The sequence below is a fragment of the Pongo abelii genome, chromosome 20 (assembly GCF_028885655.2).
Source record: "Pongo abelii isolate AG06213 chromosome 20, NHGRI_mPonAbe1-v2.0_pri, whole genome shotgun sequence".
NCBI lineage: Eukaryota > Metazoa > Chordata > Mammalia > Primates > Hominidae > Pongo > Pongo abelii.
This window is the reverse complement of record NC_072005.2, coordinates 19,061,588-19,082,228: the sequence shown is the minus strand read 5'-3', so window position 1 is coordinate 19,082,228 and position 20,641 is coordinate 19,061,588. Positions and strand designations below refer to the sequence as shown.

General features: G+C 53.6%; 1 protein-coding gene across 2 annotated transcripts in view; it reads right to left on the bottom strand.

Moving 5' to 3' along the window:
- UPF1 (UPF1 RNA helicase and ATPase) overlaps window positions 1-19,614 on the bottom strand; it is a 36,418-nt gene extending 16,804 nt beyond the window's left edge. For both annotated transcript variants that reach the window (XM_024236989.3, XM_024236990.3), the window contains exons 1-5: window positions 19,132-19,614; window positions 5,247-5,386; window positions 3,531-3,620; window positions 1,120-1,287; window positions 490-670 (exon numbers count right to left, since the gene is read on the bottom strand). In XM_024236989.3, the coding sequence (XP_024092757.1) occupies window positions 490-670; window positions 1,120-1,287; window positions 3,531-3,620; window positions 5,247-5,386; window positions 19,132-19,362 (810 nt within the window). In that variant the 5' untranslated portion in view covers window positions 19,363-19,614. The remainder of the gene's footprint in view (window positions 1-489; window positions 671-1,119; window positions 1,288-3,530; window positions 3,621-5,246; window positions 5,387-19,131) is intronic.
- Between the last annotated feature and the right edge of the window lie 1,027 nt (window positions 19,615-20,641).

Below are 20,641 nucleotides of genomic sequence, written 5' to 3'. Positions count from 1 at the left end.
TGGAATCACAGAAAGGCTTCCGTGGGGGAAAAGTGAGGGCTGTCTGTTGAAGGAGGGCCAGGCACCCACTACTTGACCCGGCACCCTCTCCTCTCCCCTCTGTCTCAGCTGACTGTGCCGATCTCGACACCAACCTATTTCCCCAGGACACTCTCGCAGCCCACCTGTCTGTGCAGGTCCAGGCTCTGCCCACAGCCAGCCCCATTCTTCCCTCCCACCACCCATCCTCACCCCGGCAAGACAAAAATTCCAGCAGCCAGAGCTTTCCTTTCCCCAAGGCCAGGATCTTCTCGGTCAGGTAAGGCTGCCTGGATGGAAGGTGACCAAGGTGCCCTGAGGTCATTCCACGTAGAGGTGGCAGAGGTCTGCCTGAGTTCCTTTCAGAGAATCTCCAGCGGTCTCACTGGGTCAAGCCGTCTCTGAAGACACTCCCCTCCCCGCAACTAGAAACCACACGAAGGCACGGGTCGGCCCGCTGGGCAGCCCCACCTTCCACAGCTCCTCCAGCTTGTTGATCTGCTGTGCCGTGATCTGGCGTGCCCGCAGCTGCTCCTGCTCGGAGGGGATCTTGACCAGCCAGGACAGGAAGCAGCGGTCCTGGATCAGCGGCTGCCACTGCGAGCTGTCCCAGTTGATGTCCTTGAGGCTGCTCTGGCTGGCACAGGGCTGCCTGCAGAGCGGGAGGGGGCCGTGAGGACCAGCTCCCCTCCCTGAAGCCCCAGAGCAGGGAGGGCCCCCTCCCATGCTGACCTTTCACCCAAAGGGGCGTGCCCTGCGTTTTATTATGTGATCACATTACCTTCAAACTGTTAGTAATAAATCGCATCTCCCCGTGCACTTGAGCTCTGAACTCTTAAAACTCAGAACAGACTTTGTTTTTACAGAATTGTTTTTATGACTTAGCCAGAATGCCCCAAAAGAGTTACACGGCACTGCCAACTCCTTAACAAGCCTCAGCCCTAAACGCTCTCATGCCTCACCCTTCAGCAAAAACCATCTTTGGAGGACAACTCCCTGGAGTTAGAGCCACGGCTGGGCTGGGCTGGGCTGGGCCAAGGCTTGTGAGGAGACGGCTGGAGCTTAAAGGTCACCCCCAGGAGACATCTGGGGACCACTCACCTGCACAGCAGCACCACCACTGAGTCAGCTTTGGCCGGGATGAAGCCGAGGAGGAAGACGTTGCGACAGCCGCAGTTGTAGCACTCCAGGACTGTCTCCCCCAGGGGCCCGTCCTTGTGCAGGGTCACCTCTTTGCATTTTGCCCTCACAAGGTGATTTACAATGTGGCTGAAACCAGGAAATGATAAACGGTTAACACCCAAAGTTTGGCTTTTCACCACTTCCAATTTTCGGGCCCCTGTTAAAAGTTCCGGTACCGTTCACGGTCCATTAGCAGAGGCAGTCACACCTCATCCATCTGGCATCTCTGGGGACCAGCCCTCCCCCAAACTAGCTCCCCACTGAGCACAAAAATCAATCCCAACTTGAACCACTTTTAAGGAAAACTTCCTTAACACGGTTCACATAGTTCCTGCCTTTTTAAAAAATCCTGCTTTCTTAAATCCAACTTACCAGGCCTAATTTAACCCATTGTTGGCCCAGGGCTGCCGTGGGGTCGGAGACATTTCCCACAAGGCCCCGGCCCCTTCTTTCCAAGGTCACCCCCCGCCGCCATCTTCTGTGGCTTCTTCTGAAATCACTCCTCAGAGGCCCTGTGCCTACTTGCAGGAGCAACAGTCCCTCCTGCTTTGCTGCAGGCCAGGAAATCTGATAAGCAGGCGACTGGAAACCCCCATAAAAAGCATAAAAGGGCTGAGCAGAGGCAGGGGCTGTTCTGCGGAAGCCCAGGGCTGTGTGTGAAGCCCTGGCTGGCTCGGCTCCTTCCTTGCTGCGACGTGGCCAGGACACTGCTCACCTAAACCGCAGTCTGGGCTGAACCCTGCCCTGCGCCAAGCCAGCCACCCTCCAGCACCTATCTGCCGTATCCAACAAGGATGCCCAGCTACTCTGCCTTTGGGCTCTTTCGGTGTCTCCAGCAGCTCTGAACATGCCTGCAGGGCCTCCCAGCCTTCCTCACTGCGCCCTCTCTCTTCCCCTCTGGAAAACCATTCCTGCCAAAAGCTTCAGCTCAGCTAATCTTCTAACCCTTCTCCCTGCCACGAGGCCCAGGATTCTCTAACCAGCCATGGTCGCTCTGGGCATCTCCAAAGCCCGACTCCACTCTGGAGCCCTGCCGGCCACGTGGGTAAAATCAGCTGTCTCCGTGTCTTCCCATGCATCCTCACCCTGTCACAGCCAAGCTCCCTGAGGGCCAGCGGCTGCTTCCTCACCTTCCCCTGGGCCTCGCACAGAATGCTCAGTGGTGCTTGGCTCGAGCCTGTTGTTTCTCAGAGGCCCTTTTGCTCACTTCCCTGTTCTTGGCTATGCTGACCGGAAGCTGGGGTTGCCAGCTAAGAGAAGTTTTATTTAGTTGCTTTTCCTGCACAAGAGGAACTAAATGCAAACATAGCAACACTTAAATTACCCAGAAGATTCTGAAAATGGGACAAGAACGTCTTTTGGTTATCCAGAAGATACTCCTCTTTAAAATCTTTTAAAAAACAGCAGCCCCTTTCTCGCCTTGCTCATAACACCATATTTCAAGTTACTAACTCAGAGATGCCATGAGATCTGACTGCTCCATCTGTAACCCTCCGAGACCCACAGCTGTCAAAGGCACACGAGGGGCTTGTGTCAGCGCAAGTAAGCCTGCCTCTGGGCTTTGGTCATTTTCTTTCTCCAGAACGTGAACCTCAGAAAAAGACCCCACACTTCCTTGCTAGCACCTCGGAGCTCTGCCTCCCAGGCTCTGCTCCATCCTCTCCAGCAGTGGAGTGACCTGTACACAGCAACCTGGAGGGGAAGGGGAGCCGCTGGCACGGGACCCACCAGGACGAGAGTCCCACCACTCGGGCAAGACCATCGAACTCCCCCCCCTGGAATTTGCGCACCGGGAGAACACTGTCCTGTCCCAAACACAGAACAAGCGACCCAGTCCAGCTGCAGCTGATCAACATCAGGAAGGCAAGCCCAGCGCCGACGGTCAAGTGAACTTAATTGAAGCCGATGATTCAGGATCTGGCCTGAATTAGCCTCCGGACAGCTCCGATGAGCTCAGGCCAGAGCGAGCCTGCTCAGGAACCAGCGCCCCTGGATGCCCGTTACTGCCTTGGGAACATCCTCCCATTAATGAAGATCAGCGGGTGTGCCAAGAGCTCATCTTGCAGAAAAATCGAAATAAAAACTGGGAAGGAGAATTAAGCCAACCCTACTTGCATAATAAAAAGAGCCACAGAGAATAAATCAAGGGTAAATACATTAAGGCATTCACACACCACCATCTGTTTCAAGTTAAACCAGTCACAGAGGAGGAAAAAAACCAGGTTTGTTAGCGTGATTTTATATTGCGCTTTGCTTCAACATTTCCATAATTTACACACAAATCTGAGCACAGCACTGATTAAAGACACATGCATGGTCTGATTATCTACCTGCCAGAAGTATTTCCACGTCCGTTGCAGAACCACTTCTTGCTGGTATTACAGTAAACCACACAGGCAGGATCGTGTATTCCACAGTAACTAAAAAATCAAAACAGCGACAGTCACAGCTGGAAGCTTGCTCTCTGGTTTTCATTTGGCAAGATGTAAAATTCTTTCCTCTGACAACATTTTTAAGTTCTTCATTAAACACATACTCAACCCCAACAATCCCAGTAACCAAATCAAACCAGTTAACCAGGGCTTCCCAAATCCAAGAATGCAGGGAAGGGGTTGGGTATGTGGCAGAAACTCCGAGGGGATGAGGAGCAAAGCCACCTCCAAGGAGAGTCCTGCTGGAGGAAGGCCTCACTCCTCCAGGGCCATTCTAGTCCCCGTTCTTTGGCCTGAAATTCAGGAACCCAGCCTCAGACCCAGTGGTCATGGTGAGCTCTGGGCTCCAGCAGAGGGCACTGTGCTCCCAAGGAGCTGGGCACAGACCCTGGGTCGGCAGCGCCCTCAAGCTCAGGCCCTGAAGCCCAAGCGAGGAGCCTCAGGAGAGCCTCACCCCACCACTGGCTGTGGTTTTCTGAAAATCCACATACCAAACCCCAAAATGCTAGCTCCCCAGAGCTGCACCAGGACTTATAGCCATCTCTGTGTGTTAAGAGAACACAATTACATACATGAAAACATCTGTAAATGAGAATGAGTGAAGAGCTGAGATGCAGGAAAGAGCGCCTGCCCACCAAGCCTAGCGAAGAGCAGCCTCATTCCCGGAGCACTGGGCAGCACGCGGGCGAGGAGCTGCAGGGAGGGGCCCAGGTGGGTGGCCACAGACAGAGGCAGGGCTCAGGCCCAAACCTGCCCTGTCGCTCAGGCTGGAGTGAAGTGGTGTGATCTCAGCTCACTGCAACCTCCGCCTCCTGGGTTCATGTCATTCTTCTCCTGCCTCAGCCTCCCAAGTAGCTAGCTGGGACTACAGGTGCCCGCCACCATGCCTGGCTAATTTTTTGTATTTTTAGTGGAGACGGGGTTTCACCGTGTTAGCCAGGATGGTCTCGATCTCCTGACCTCGTGATCTGCCCGCCTCGGCCTCCCAAAGTGCTGGGATTACAGGAGTGAGCCACCGTGCCTGGCCAAAACCTTCTCCCCTCTTCTAATCTACATTTCCTCACTTGTGTGTCACAAAAATACAGAAATAAGCCTCAACAAGGGACGATCCCACTCAAGATGAGAATTCTAAATTTGTCAACATGCAGGTCTATCCACTAACTACTGTCTTCACGTCCAATTCTCCAGGCACGGCCAAGGCAGCGGGAGGCAGGGATGCCCCAGAACCCTGCAGCAACCGCTTTGTGAGGGTATCTCAGCTGCTCCACTCACTCTCCCACCCCAGATGCTCACCCAATGCCATGACAAATTCTTTCTATGAGTGAGTGCGCAGGTACCAGGCAATGCCCCCAGGGTCTGAGGAGGCCAAAGGAAGGAAAACTTCCCACCAGCTGGTGAATTCAGGGTGTCGGAGGTTGCTGAGCCCACCTTCCGACCGGTAACAGGCCTTGGCTGTGCACATGGCCTGAGCAATTTCCTTACTCCTGAGGACACCGCCACCCAGAGTCACAGCACAAGGGCGCCACCCTGTACCTGGGAGGTGAGTGTCCCAGGCTCGTGCCAGAGGCACCCACCTGTCCAGCACATGCCCAGGCCCAGCTGAGCCCAGCTCACCTGCAGGCGTGTATGGGGAGGTCCTTCGTGTAATAGGTGTCTTCTTCATCTTCCTCGAAGTTCAACTCAGCCAACAACTGGCTGGTCTTGGCTACACTGTCGTCCACAGCCCCGTTCTGCAGGATGCCTTCGGGCCCAACCTGCAGCAGAACGCAGTGTCACCTGAGTGAGGCTGCAGCTTCCAGAACTCAGTGCAGAAGAACCAGCCTCGATGAGTCTGGTGTGACACCCTGGCCTCATCTCTGCTTTGTGACAGTTTCCCTTGTTCTGACTGGATTTCACTCTTCTCTAGCAAATCTACCTGGCCAAAAAAGGGCCACTGGTGGCCTCCTGCACCCCCTGGTCCCCCACACAGCTGGTCTAACTCCCGCCTAGCCACAGAGCCACGTCCATGCCCACAACCAGGATGCCTAGGAAGACGCTTCTTTCCCATGACTGAGGACCACAACGAGCAGGGTGACTTTTACAGACTGACAGCAGTGTGCCCTGAGGACAGCTTCATGATGCCAGACCCACCACGGTGTAAGGCTCATCAAACACTACGAGGCTGCCACCCATGCGGATGTGGAAATGTTACTGGCCACATCCACTGCCACCTCACCCTCCCCATCTCTTCAAGGCAGCCCTTTCCTGAGGATGAAGTAGAAACTGAACACTGAAATACCCTTGGCAACCCAGGCCACACCCTCACTGAAGGCGCCTCTTCCATGTTCAGCAAAGGCAGACAGCGCATGGCTCTAAGTCATCAGGCCACAACTGCACAGGACACCTGCAAGGAGACCACACAGCCACTGGGGCTCCTCATGCCGCTCCCAAGTACCAGCACCTCAAATGACATGGCCAACAGTCCCTGGCATGGCCCCCATAGGCCACCTAACCCCAGCACGGGGTCAGGCAGCGGGAGCACTGTGTCATGGCGGAACACAAGGTGGCACAAAATTAAGGGCCAGGGAGGAGTGATGGGAGCTCCCCTAGGGACGGCACCAAATCTCCCCACTGCCAGTCCCGGCACCCCAGGCAGCCCCTCGGCCTAATGCCCTTGCTGTGTGATGCAGCACCTGTGCGAGCCTAGGGACAGGTGCTCATGGGGCGCAGCACCCCACAGAGGCCCCTCCAGCCCGCCTGGCTGGGGTGCGTGGGCACGTGCTACCTGCACGCGCAGATGCACACTGGGCCCACTGCTGCCCTGCAGTGATCTGGTCACAACACAAGCTGACTTCTGGGTTAACTTCTCCCTTCACTCTCTGAAAAGTTTCAAGATAAAACATTAATTTCAAAAATACATTTGACCCTAGGAACTATCATGAAATGAGCTAAAACAGCAGTAGGGGACAGTGCCTGGCACAGAGAAGTTCCACAGCCCACGCCAGGGGACATGATGGGTGAAGGACAAGAGGGTCATCATCTTCAGCTGGCACAGAGCTGCCACTCCAATAAAGTCCTTTGAGGCTGTCAACTTATCCCCTCACCAGGGAGGCTCTGGAGGGGCAAGGCCTCCCTGTACCCATCCCAGGCATTCACCACTGGGCTGGGAAGCCCAAGAAGCAGCTCCTCGGCAGGGCAGATCACCTGAGGTCAGGAGTTCGAGACCAACCTGGCCAACATGGTGAAACCCCGTTTTTACTAAAAATACAAAAAAAAAAAAAAAAAAAAAAAAAAAATTAGCCGGACGTGGTGGCACATGCCTGTAATCTCAGCTACTCGGGAGGCTGAGACAGGAGAATCGCTTGAACCCAGGAGGCGGAGGTTGCAGTGAGCTGAGACCGTGCCACTGCACACTCCACCTTGGGCAACAAGAGCGAAACTCCATCTCAAAAAAAAAAAAAAACAAAAACAAAAACAGCAGCTTCTCCCATCACCTCTGCTCTGGACACAGTATTTAAAGACATATCCTAGAATTCCCACTTCCTAGTCATACACGAGGCCCCAGAACTGGGGTCTCTAACTCCTTTAGTTCTGGATGTGAACCTAGCTACGACTAAAACCACATTCTGGAAGTCCATCTAAGAGCTATACAGGGGCTTTCTGCCCATAGACACGCTCCAGAACTCAGACCATGCATCAGGGCAGCACAACAGTAGGTCACTTCAAGGCTAGGAATGGTGGCTCACACCTGTCATCCCAACACTTTGGGAGGATCGCTTGAGCCCAGGAGTTCTTGAAACCAGCCTGGGCAACACAGCCAAGATCCTGTCTCCACAAAAAAATACACAAATGAGCCAGGTGTGGTGGCGCGCACTTGTAGTCCCAGCTAATCAGGAGGTTGAGGCTGGAGGATTGCTTGACCCCAGCAGGTCAAGGCTGCTGTGAGCTATGATGGTACCACTGAACTTTAGCCTGAGCAACAGACCAAGACCCTGTCTCTCTTAACAACACACACACACACACACACACACACACAGCCTGGCCAACATGGCAAAACCCCGTCTCTACTAAAAATAGAAAATATTAGCTGGGCATGGTGATGCGCACCTGTAATCCTCGTGCAGGAGAATCGCTTGAACCCAGGAGGCGGAGGCTGCAGTGAGCCGAGATCACACCACTGCACTCCAGCCTCAGTGACAGAGCAAGACTCTGTCTCAAAAAAAAAAAAAAAAAAAAAAAAAAAGAAAGTCACTTCATTCCTACAGACGAAAACCACAGAAATTCAAATTCAGAAACTCAAAAATCCCCCCAAATGTGCCATCATAAACTCCCAGGCCACAGACATCTACTCCAACCTTTGCACCACTGTCTGCATTTGCCAGCGTGCAGGCCTTGCACCTGCTGTTCCCTCAGCCTCAGGGTGAGGTCCACAGGGTGCCTCTCAGGCAGGCATCCTCTGACCCCACCTCAGGGCCCCCGTGGGGCATTGTCTGTCCTACTCCCTGCCATGAGCCCAGCACCTAGATGGAGCCTGCACCCCAGGAGGCCCTCAACATTGTTGGCTAAAGGCCAAGCTCAAAAGGCAAAGCAGCTCGTTGTGATTCTCTAAGTCCAAGGCTTAAATAAAAGAGAGGGCAGGAGGCCAGGCGTGGTGGCTCATACCTGTAATCCCAGCACTCTGGGAGGCCAAGACAGGAGGATCTTGAGCCCAGGGTTCGAGAATAGCCTGGGCAACATAGTGAGGCCCCATCTCTATTTAAATTTTTTTTTTTTTTTTTTTTTTGAGACGGAGTTTCACTCTCGTTGCCTACGCTGGAGTGCAATGGCGCAATCTCGGCTCACCGCAACCTCTGCCTCCCAGGTTCAAGCGATTCTCCTGCCTCAGCCTCCCAAGTAGCTGGGATTACAGGCATGCGCCACCACGCCTATTTTTAGTAGAGACAGGGTTTCTCCATGTTGGTCTGGCTGGTCTCGAACTCCCAACCTCAGGTGATCCACCCGCCTCAGCCTCCCAAAATGCTGGGATTATAGGTGTGAGCCACCGCACCCAGCACCCCCCCAAAATTTTTTTTAATTAAAAAAATTGTAAAAGAAAAAAAGGGGAGGGAATAGGAAGTTCACCACACCCTCAGAGTGATGACTGCCAAGAAGCTGCAGGGTCTCTGAGCCCTCTCAAGGCAGAGGGTTGCCAGGAGGTCTGGCCCCCAAACTGGAAGGATTCTGCCCTGATATTTCCTCTTATTTTGAAAAATTCCAAAGCTACAGAAATCGGACCCCCACACCCCTCCAGCTGGACACTCTCCATCACATCCCCCTGCACTCCGACTCCCCCTCTTGCTCTCACACACTTATCTTTTCCTGACCCACTTCACAGTGGCGGGCCCCAGGGGGAGGGCTTTCTCCGCATCCCCACAAAACAGCTGGCTCATGAGCGCACCCAGCCTGCCACACTGTTGGCTAATACACATTCACCCATCACCCCAATGTCTTCATAATGTCTTTTACAGGTTTTTAAAAATCCAAGTCCCAGTTAATGACTGCACGTGATTTGTGATGTCTCTTTAGCCTCCTTTAATCTATTAGTTTGAACCACGTGAAACTGCTAGGAGTTGACCATCTTTCACATAGTCCCACCACCCAACAGAGCGGTCCCCAGGCTCTCCATTCCTTTATTTTTTTGAGACAGGGTCTTGCTCTGCCACCCAGGCTCGAGTGTGGTGGTAGAATCATAGCTCACCGCATCCTCAAACTCCTGAACTTAAGAGATCCTCTTGCCCCAGCGTCCCAAGTAGCTGCGACTACAGGTGTGCATGACGCCTGGAAAGTTTTTTAATTTTTCAATATGTTGCCTAGGCTCACGTTTATTCTTCCCAAAGAGGAAGTGCCTCTTGCCTCCCCTCTCACCAATGGCACCTGTGTGGACCGGCAGACCCTTGTTCCAGCCAGGTGTGCTAGAGTCCGCGTGAGGTTCATGTCAACGGGCCGAGTGTGCAAGGCATCCCCAGCTCACCTCAGGCCGCCCCTGCCTTCCCAGCCCAGGGATCAGCCACTCTCCCAGGAGCCCACAGCCTGAGATGAAATCCACTCCACACCTGCAGCAAGAAGCTGAAGTGTGACAATGAGGGGTTCAGTCCAGAAGCTGCACACCTCACAGGACAACAACCCAGACCAGACTGCAGCTTTGCGGGATGAAAAGCAGCGGGAGAGGCCGCTCAGAAAGCAGGGCCCAGAGACAGCCGTCATCTCAACAGCGGACCTCCAGGATCCCAGGAAAGAATCTGACTATGGAGAGAGGCCAACTGTCCCTACATATCGGACAATCGTGAAAAGCCATTGTTGACGCTGCTTGTCTGATAACGGCGCTGCAGCTATTCAGGATAGGCGCCCTTTTTTGCTTCTAGAAATGCATACTACATATTGCAGGTCAAAATGGCTGAGTATCGCCAATTCACAGGGCTCCACCTCAGACGCAAAGGTGAAAGGACACAAAAGACTTGCTTTAAAAACACACACCAGTGAAGAAAAAAAAAGAAAACAGGGAGAAGAAAACCTTCACAACTGTCACATCAGGGAGACGGAGGCACAGGGCTCACCAGCTCTTGTATGTTAAAGAATTCATCGTAGACATTTCTACACCGAGGATGCAGCGGGGCTGCAAGCTATGCGCCATGGATCCCCATACTGAAAAAGAGGTGAGGACGGTGCAGGCAGCGCAGCTCTGACCAAACACCTCTGCCTGGGATCTGCAGCCCCCTCTCCCGGGGCCGCCAGGAGCCTGCACTCGCTCTGCAAGGAGCTGATGTTTCAGGAAGATGCCATGCTCACTGTCTCAAGGGCTCTCCAGAGCCCAACGAGCCACCCTTACACATCTAGACACCATCCTGGCAAAGGCCCACAGGACCTGAGAAGCCCGGCTGAGTTACCTGGCTCTTAAGCTGCTATTTGACCAACACAGAAAAAGGTACGAGGACCTGCTGCCAGCCACCGGACTCCAGGACCCAGCAGCCCTCCACGTATCAGAGAAAGCAGAACTTTGCTCTCATAGGTACGTGCTCCAGCAAGGACAGTTCAAGGCCATGAACCCTCCGTGACAGCGGAGCCCTGAACAGCACTGGTGCCAGGGCCCGGACCCACCTTTCCCACCAGCCCCTCCAGCCAGGCCCCTCGGCTCTGAATGCCACAGAGCATAGCTGGGTGTCACGGCCCTTCTCTGCCAAGCTAGACTATCCCGACCACCATGAAAGCACTCTCACCACCATGACAAGCACAAACTGCCCCTCAGTTGTGAGCTGCTGCCTAGCATGTGCCCTTTAGCTTCCTTGCAGCCGCTCTGGGGAGGCCTCTCCCTCTCACAAGGCCCTCAGGACGGTGACTCCCCAGTGGAGAGAGCCCCGGCTCAGCCTGGGGAATTATGGACCCTGATGAGACCACAGGCAGGAGCTGGAGCTGCTTTTTAAGTCTGTGGCTCCTTGTGAGGACTGGGAGGGGACACCCGGTACCCTGGCGGTTCCTACAGGCACACACACTTACACACTTACTCATGCATACACACATGTACACACACAGCCCTGATCCCGGTGTCCTCCGTCTCCACTGCCCCGTGGCCCCTCCATCCGTTCGGGGTCCAACCTGGGCCACACTGCCCAACCTCCAATACCACAGCCCCTCCCCTAACCCCCGCCACTGCCATCTCAGAGCCCTCCTCCCAGCCTTGGTCAAGGCACCCCAGCAGCTCCTAAAGGCTCCAGGACACAGCCCGGCCCCTGCCCTGGCCCCACTGGCCCCACTGGCCCCACATCCACCCTCCCTCCTTCTAGGCAAAGTGCTGTGCCCACCCCTCTGCCTGGCAGGTACAGCTTCTGAACAACTCCAGAGGCGCCATTCCCACAGGCTTTCCCTTAACAGGGGAGCCCACTCCTACTCCTGGGGCCCTCACAGCACCCTGGCCAGGCGGCATGTGCTGTCTTCTAACAGTGCAACCGCGGGGGTCAAAGGCTTCACTCTCCCTCTGCTGGCCTCACTGCCCTCAGTCCCACAAGCACAGCAAGGCCAGGAAGTAAGAAAACAGCAGGGGATGCCTGGAGTCCAGGGCCAGGCTGAAGAGGTTGCCCGGCAGCTCACAGAAGGTGCAAAAGTTAACAGACACGGGGCTCAAAGGCGGGAGCATGGGGCCAGGGCTTGGCCATGTTTCTGACCTCCCCAGGGCAGGGCTCAATCTGAGGCAGTGGACACACCTCCCTAACGGGTGGTGACTTTGGGCATGAGCACAGGGTCTGACAAGGGGTGGTGGGGAGGAAGCGGAAAGGAGCAAAAGAGAAACCAGAGAAATCAGAGACAGCAAGGCACTGCTGTGGTGGCTGCCCAATTCCATAAATTTACGAAACAGCACTAAGTTGTACACTTAAAGGGGCCAGGTGTGGTGGCTCATGCCTGTAATCTCAGCACCTTGGAAGGCCAAGGTGGGCAGATCACCTGAGGTCAGGAGCTCCAGACCAGCCTGGCCAACATGATGAAACCCCGTCTCTACTAAAAATACAAAAAAATTAGTTGGGTATGGTGGTGCGCACCTGCAATCCCAGCTACTCGGGAGGCTGAGGCAGGAAAATCACTTAAACCCGGGAGGCAGAGGTTGTAGTGAGCCAAGATCGCGCCACTGCACTCCAGCCTGGGCGACCGTGCGAGACTCCGTCTAAAAAGAAAAGAAGGGGGTTCCCTGGTAGGTCATCAGACTTCAATCAAGCAATGAGAGAAATGTGGTGGTAGCTGATGGTGGTAAGCTTTTGTGGTGGTGGTAGCTAGGCTGAGAGGGAACTCTTTTTTTAGTTAGTCCTGGTATAGTATTAGTCATAACCCCCCAACCCGTCATCCTGAATCCGGGTAATTAATTGTGATAAAAATAGAAATTGTTTCGTGTATTCACCACTAACTATTAAGTGTCAGCTCAGGTCACTTTCACATAATCACTGGGAGACTCCTAACAATTTGAAAACACACTAATAAGTCTACTAAGGGGTAAGTGCTAACCAAACACTTGCCAACACTCCTCCAGGTAAATGGCATCTTATCTCCAACGTTCTGGCACCCTAAAACCACACCCGGGCTACCCGAGGATTCAAAAAGCCAAAATGAAGTCATGAGCATTTTTTTTTTAGATGGAGTTTTGCTCTTGCTGCCCAGGCTGGAGTGCAATGGCACGATCTCAGCTCACCGCAACCTCCACCTCCCGGGTTCAAGCGATTCTCCTGCCTCAGCCTCCCAAGTAACTGGGATTACAGGCATGTGCCACCACACCCAGCTAATTTTGTATTTTTAGTAGAGACGGGATTTCTCCATGTTGGTCAAGCTGGTCTTGAACTCCTGACCTCCGGTGATTCGCCGGCCTCGGCCTCTCAAAGTGTTGAGATTACAGGCGTGAGCCACGAAGCCTGGCCTGGATTTTCTTCTTTTTATTAAGACAAGGTCTCACTCTGTCGCCCAGGCTGGAGTGCAGTGGTGCGATCATGGATCACTGCAACCTCTGCCTCCCAGGCTCAAGAGATCCTCCCACCTCAGCCTCCTGAGTAGCTGAGGCCACAGGCGCGGGCGCCACCAGGCCCAGCTAATTTTTCTTTTTTTTTTTGTACAGATAGGGTTTCACCATTTTGCCCAGGCTGGTCTCTAACTCCTGAGCTCAAATGATCTGCCTGCCTCAGCCTCCCAAAGTACTGGGATTACAGGCATAGGCCATTGTGCCCAGCCACATGTGCAAATTTTAAACTCACCACTTTTAGGAACCCAAGACTGCATGGAACTCACCCCGCCTTGGTCATAATCTCAGGGCTCAGCAGAAGATGGTGTGTTCACCTGGACAGTCAAGGATGGGTCAGGACAATGGCTTTGAAGACAAAGTAGCAACTTTCTATCCTGAGTATTTTACCACTTCAAAAGGAAAAATGAGCCCAGGTTTATACACTGAAGATAAGTGGAGGCAATACAGAGAAGTCTGGCAGGAGGAGAGTGAGGGCTGGACAATAGGTCGGCTAGGAGCTTTAGCTAGTTGTCCCTTACAATCCAGAAAGACAGCATGTTTTTCCTGGGGAAACAACTCATGCACTCAGAGTAAAATCCCAGTACGAGATGACTATTCAGCTGTGACTCCCACAGGCTACCAGGAGTGGAGAGGGAACAGGCAGTGCAGACCTGACCTGAGGATGAAGGAACAAAGTGGGACCAGTACCAAGCAGCATCTATCTACAAGGTCACCCAGAGCACCTGCACAAAAACATGCGTGTTGCTGCCTAAAAGGTCTGTACCTACCCACAGACCTCATACTTTCAGGTGAGCTAAGAAAAGCAAGTCAAACCAATAGGCACACATTTTTCCCACTGAACGTACACAATGCTTTGTTTACCCATTCATCTGCTGATGGCCACTGGGGCTGCTTCCAGTTTGGGGTTCTCATGAATAGAGATGCTGTCAGCATTTGGCACAGCCCTATGTACGCACACCTTCATCTCTGCTAAGGTCACAGGTAGATGTATGGCATGAGAGTTCCAGGCAGCACTTTCGCCAGGCTCAATGGCTCACTCTGTAATCCCATCACTTGGGAGGCCTGAGGTGAGAGGATCTCTTAGGCCCAGGAGTTCAAGACCAGCCTGGGTAACATGGCAAAACCCCATCTCTACAAAGAAAGAAAAATCAGCCAGACGTGGTGGCACACACCTGTAGTCTCAGCTACTTGGGAGGCTGAGGTGGGAGGATCGCTTGAGCCCAGGAGGTCGAGGCTGCAGTGACCCATGATCACGCCACTGCACTACAGCCTGGGTGACAGAATGAGACTTTGCCTTAAAACAAAAACAAAAAACCCAAGTAGCACTTTCAGCCTTTTAAAAAAAGTGTGCCAGGCCGGGCGCAGTGGCTCACGCCTGTAATCCCAGCACTTTAGGAGGTAGGGGAGGGCGGAACACAAAGTCAGGAGATCAAGACCATCCTGACTAACATGGTGAAACCCTGCCTCTATAAAAATACAAAAAATTAGCCGGGCATGGTAGCACACACCTGTAGTCCCAGCTACTCGAGAGGCTAAGGCAGGAGAATTGCTTGAACCCAGGAGGTGGAGGTTGCAGTGAGCCAAGATTGTGCCACCGCACTCCAGCCTAGGCAACAGAGCGAGACTCCATCTCAAAAAAAAAAAAAAAAAAAAATGGGTGGATAGTGGTATCTCCCTGACTTTTCTTTCCAGTTTCATTGAGGCATAACTGACATACCATAAGCTGCAAATGTTTAGTGTGCCATTTTAGAAACTGACATACGTCAATGTACTTAAACACCCATAAAACTATCACTACAATCACGATAATAAAAACATCCATCACCCCCAAGTTTCCTGTGCCCTTTGTCACCTGCCTCCCCTTTCCCACCCTTCTGTCCAGCCACCACTGGTCTGCTTTCTATTGCTGTAGGCTAGCTGGCACTTTCTAGAATTTTTTTATGAATTAAATCATATGATGAATGACATATTCAAAAAAGTAATTATTATGAGACACATCCATGTTGTTGCAGGTATCAACAGTTTGTTCCTTCTTAATACTGAGCAGTATTTCCAACTCTTAAAGAGTTTCACTCTAATTCCCGTTTGAAGGATGCAGGGCAGAAGCTACAGTCAAGAGGCAATATTCCAACCAGGCAGACCAAAAGGCTTGTAACACCAGCTATTATGCAAAGGACTTCTGAAATTACCTTCACTGTCCTGGGAGCAGAAGTGGCGGCAGAGAAGGGCCCAGGAAAGGGACAGATGCTCGAAAACTGTCCCTTTATCTTAAGGACACTTGGCAATACTGTGTCAGTGCTTTTCATCTCAGGATCTCAAGGGCTTTGATAAATATCAGTTTCATTTCATAAACAAGAAAAGGAGTGTTATCTGAACCAGCCCTGAGTGCAGGGAGTCACCCCTGCTGCCACCTTCCCATCCCGGTGGGGACACACTCTCTTTCAACACACATTAAGGGAAAACCAACTGTGCAAAACCAGTTAAGGTAGGGTTGGTATGGAAAGTGGCTACACACTGGAAAATAGTCTCGCAGTTGCTGAAACCATTAAACCCAGAGTTACTACGCGGCCCAGTACGTCTATAAACACATCCATGCAGAAACCCGTACACGCATGGCCACAGCAGCGCTATTCACAAAAGCCAAGAGGTGGAAACAACCCAAATGTCCATCAACAGATGACGAGATAAACAGAACATGGTCCATCCATCTGGACCATTCCACCGATGGAATATTACTCAGCCTTAAAAAGGAATGAAATGCTGGCCAGGCGCGGTGGCTCACGCTTGTAATCCCAGCACTTTGGGAGGCCGAGGCGGGCAGACCACAAGGTCAGGAGATCGAGACCATCTGGCCAACATGGTGAAACCCCGTCTCTACTAAAAATACAAAAATCAGCCGGGTGTGGTGGTTCACACCCGTAATCCCAGCTACTGGGGAGGCTGAGGCAGGAGAATCGCTTGAACCTGGGAGGCGTAGGTTGCAGTGAGCCGAGATCGCGCCACTGCACTCCAGCCTAGGCAACAGAGCAAGACTCTGTCTCAAAAAAAAAAAAAAAAAAAAAAAAAAAAAAAAAGGAATGAAATGATGACACATACCACAGCGTGGATGAACCTCGATCAGGTTCATTTTCCTGAATGCTCGGCCAGGGAACAGCTACGAAGCTCACCTTGTAGCTACCTCTCACACATCAGGTAGAGTGAAAGGAGCCAGACACAAAACACCATATATGATATGATTCCGTTCATGTGAAATGCCCAGAACAGGCACATCTTGAGACAGAAAGCAGGTGAGTGGTTGCCTGGGGCTGTGGAGGTAAGACGGATGGGCTAAGGGGTGCAGGGTTTATTTCTGGGGTGACAAAAATGTTCTAAAGTTTACTGTGGTAATGGCTGCACAACTCTGAATATACTAAATAAAAGCCGCCGAACTGTACACTTTAAATGGGTAAACTGTATGTTGTGACAAGTGAATTCTATTTCAATAAAGCCGTTAAGCAAAAGTGACTGCAGGGCACTTGACAGCCGATAGCCACTTGCCCAGTAAAATAAAAATTAAAAAAGCAGAATGAGAGGCTTTCTGGGTCCTTCCAAGAGCCCCCAACTTAACAGCTGGTTACACGGCCAACTCCTGAGGACAAACAGAGAAAGTCTTCCCAAATGTCTTAGCAGACACTGCCATCAATCCACACAAGAGATAACTTTCTTCCGCTTTCCCTTGAATGATATTCATAGACTTCCTTGCCCCCAAATTCCGGTCTTCCCCTTGTGATGCAAAGGGGTGCCACTCCCATTCCCCACAAACAAATCCAAATTACAGGTAACAGGTGGGTGGGGCATCTGGGTCAATTAAAAGTAGCACAGGACAAACCCTCTGATGTCGTCAGAACTCTAGTGAGCTCAACTGCAATGTTTACCTCCAGGGGAGCGTTTTAATGCTCTCCTTTTGTACAGCCCAGTGTGTTCAGGTGCAGGAAAAAAAATCAATTCCTTCAACTGAAAGAGAAGGACATGCCCCACAATTAATCCCAAACGGAATGCCAGAAACAAAAGCAGAACTAAAGGCTGCCCCAGGTTTGCTGTTTTATGCTGGCTACAGTTAAAAGGATTCACAAGAAAATGATTACCTTTCACACCCAGCCAACCCCCCCATCCGCGCTGTCACGCTCATGGCTCACTGCTCCACAGAGATCTTTACCGAGTCTCCCCGACAGGCTGGACGTCAGATTACAGACAGCCTTTACAGTCGACTCACACATGGATCTAGGTTTCCTTTATGTTTAAAAGGAATAAAAATCTAACTGCCACCCCCATTTCACAGCTGCGGAAGCAGAAAGGTCTACAGGGCATGAAAACTACAAGGAGGTGGGGCCTCCGCAGCTCAGGCTCCTTTCTTCAGGAGAACTCTCCTCTCTCCCTCCCTCCCTTCACAAAATGTAAACAAAACTGAAAAAAACACCCATACGTGCACACCTGTTCTCCTCACACCCCACTTTCTATTTTAAGGAATATGGGGTTAGAATGAGTCAAATGTTTTTTGCTTCCATTAGGGGCTAAAAGAAAGCCCAAGTGGGTGGTCTACCCACGGGAGTGACTCAATCGACTACCACGTAAGCCCCCATGCAAGGACAGGGTCTGAGCTCACTCTGGATGAGCAAGGAGTGGTTCCCTCAGCTCTGAAACACCAGCATACGCCAAGGGACACCTGTGCCAAGGTGAGCCTCGGAGCTTCTCCCTGTCGGAGCATTCAGAAAATAAACCTGAGCGAGAGGTCAGGCACAAAGCAAGCCTAAGGTGAAAGCAACCTGAAATCCAGAGAGTGATGAGGACATTCCCCAAGACCCCGGTGCAACACGCGCACCCCCAGCCCCTCTCCCACCCCAGGCAAGCAGCACCCAGGACCAGGAAATGCATGCCCGATACTTCTCCCAACCCAAGCCCCCATTTAAAATACCTAAGTCACCTTCTCTAAACATCCACATCATTAAAAATAAAAGTTTCCAACGTGGCAGACTCGTTTATGTAAACCCATTATTGCTGTCTTATTGGAGGAACAAAACTCAAACCCAACTTTTCCAAGGCAAGAGTTGTGGAGTTATGTAACAGGTCGGTTTCAGCAACAGGCGATGCAAGAAAAAACAAAATACAACCTGCTTCCTGAATGATCTTAATAGCCAGCCAATATGTGCTCCTCCATGGGAGGCAAAAATTCTTCTCTACCTCAACCTTCCGCTGGCCAGCGCCCCTATGCATGGGGAAAGTCGAACCTACGCTCCGTGACTGGGAAAGGGGGGGTGCCCAGATGGCTGCGACCACAGATGGGGGAGGTGGGACAGGCGGCCGGACCCACCAGTGGGGAGACCGGGCGGGACCCCCGGACCAGGCCAGAGACAGGATTAGGGCAGGTCACCCTGGATACTCCCGGAAGGGGACTGAGGGAAGTCACTCAAGATCCGGCCTGAGCAAGACCCGGCCCAGGTCGTAGGGGAACTCGAGGCAGAATACCGAGACCTGCGAAAGAGGGACCAGGGCAGGTCACCCTAGCCCGGATGGAATGGAAGAACTCAGATAAGTCAGGCAGCAGGTTACTCCAGGCCAGACTGGTTGTGGGACACAAGGCAGGTCAGCCCAGGCCCAGGCGGGGAGCAAACCCAGCCGGGGTAAAGGAAAAGGGTCAGGTTAGCTCGGACCCGAACGAAGTGGAGGACTCGAGGCAAGTCTGCCCGGCCCAGGAGTTGAGGGCCGAAGGAACTCAGCCAGGTCGCGGCCGGAGCGGGGGATCCGGGGCAGATCAGGCCAGGCCCGGGCAGATTGCAGGACTTGGGGCAGGTAAGTTCAGGCCCAGCCAGAGTAGGGGACCCGGGACAGGTCGCCCCAAGCCCAGCCGCGATGGGGGACTCCGAGCAAACCCAGGCCGGGCCCGAGGCGGGTTCGGGAAAGGTCTCAGGCGCCGAGGCCGGGCCCGGGCTTCCGGCGCCGCCATGTGCCGCTCACCTGCGCGTCGAGCTGTCCCGCCGCAGCGCCCGCGCCCGCGCCGCCCGGGCCTCCCGCGCCGCCACCGCCCGGGCCGCCGGGGCCGCCGGGGGGCGTCTGCGTCTGGCTAGGAAGAGTAAAGTCGGTGAACTCGAACTCGGAGCCCTGTGTGTCGGCGCCAAGCAGCTCGGCCTCCTCCGTGTCCAGGAAAGTGAGAGTCTGCGAGCTGGGCCCGTACGCCTCCACGCTCATGGTGCCGCCGGGTAGGGCCCTCGGGCCGGTTCCGCGCTGCACTAGAGCCCGCCGCCGCGCTGAGGCCTAGGCCGCAGGCCTCGGGTCGCTGCCGCTGTCGCCCCCGCGCGCCCGGAAAGGACCGAACCGCCCGCTCCGGCGCCAGCCGGACCGAGAGGTAACACTGCCGAGCCGCCGCCGCTGCCGCCGAGCCCCTCCGCGCCTCAGCTCCCCTCGAAGCCGCCCGCCGCTCGCAGCCTAGAGCAGGAACTGCCGCCACCGCCGCCGTCGCCGTGCGCGTGCGCGAGCCCGACGCCGGCGGAAGCGCGCGCGCTCTTCGCGGACGCCGGGTGCCCAGCAGGAGGACGGGACGCGCACCGCGCACGCGCAGGGGGTGGGGCTTTCAACCGCTGTGGCGGCGGGAGCTCGAGGACTTGGTCCCGCCCCAACTGCTAATCGGGGACTCCCGGGCGGCGGGTGGTGTGGACTTGGTGGTCTGCACCTGTGGTCGCTGCGACAGTGTTTCGGTTTAATTGAGCGCTAGCCGAATACCCTACATAGGTGGTCTCGGAACGCCCAACTGGAGAGGCTGGGCGGGGACGGTTCGCTCCCACTCCTGACAAAAGCTGCTTGGAACTCAGTTTCCCCATCTGTAAAATGGAGGGTGCCTCGCACATAGTAGATGCTCCTTGTGCATTGGTTTAATAAGGGAGTGGGGCTCGGCGCGGTGGTCACACCTGTAATCCCAACACTCGGAGGCTGAGGCGGGAGAACTGCTTGAACCCAGGAGTTCGAGACCAGCCTGGGAGACAGAGTGAGACTCCCATCTCTACAAAAAATACAAAAATTAGGCCGGGCGCAGTGGCTCACGCCTGTAATCCCAGCACTTTGGGAGGCCGAGGCGGGTGGATCATGAGGTCGGGAGATCGAGACCATCCTGGCTAACATGGTGAAACCGCGTCTTCACTAAAAATACAAAAAATTAGCCAGGCGTGGTGGCACGAGCCTGTAGTCCCAGCTACTTGGGAGGCTGAGGCAGGAGAATCGCTTGAACCCAGGAGGCGGAAGTTGCAGTGAGCCAAGATTGCACCACTGCACACCAGCCTGGGCAACAGAGTGAGACTCTGTCTCAAAAAAAAAAAAAAAAAATTTAGCTAAGCATGGTGGTTCACACTTGTAGTCCCAGCTACTAGGGAGGCTGAGGTGGGAGGATCGCTAGACCCTGGGAAGTTGAGGCTGCAGTAAGCCGAGATTGCACCACTGCACTCCAGCCTGGATGACAGAGCAAGACCCTGTCTCA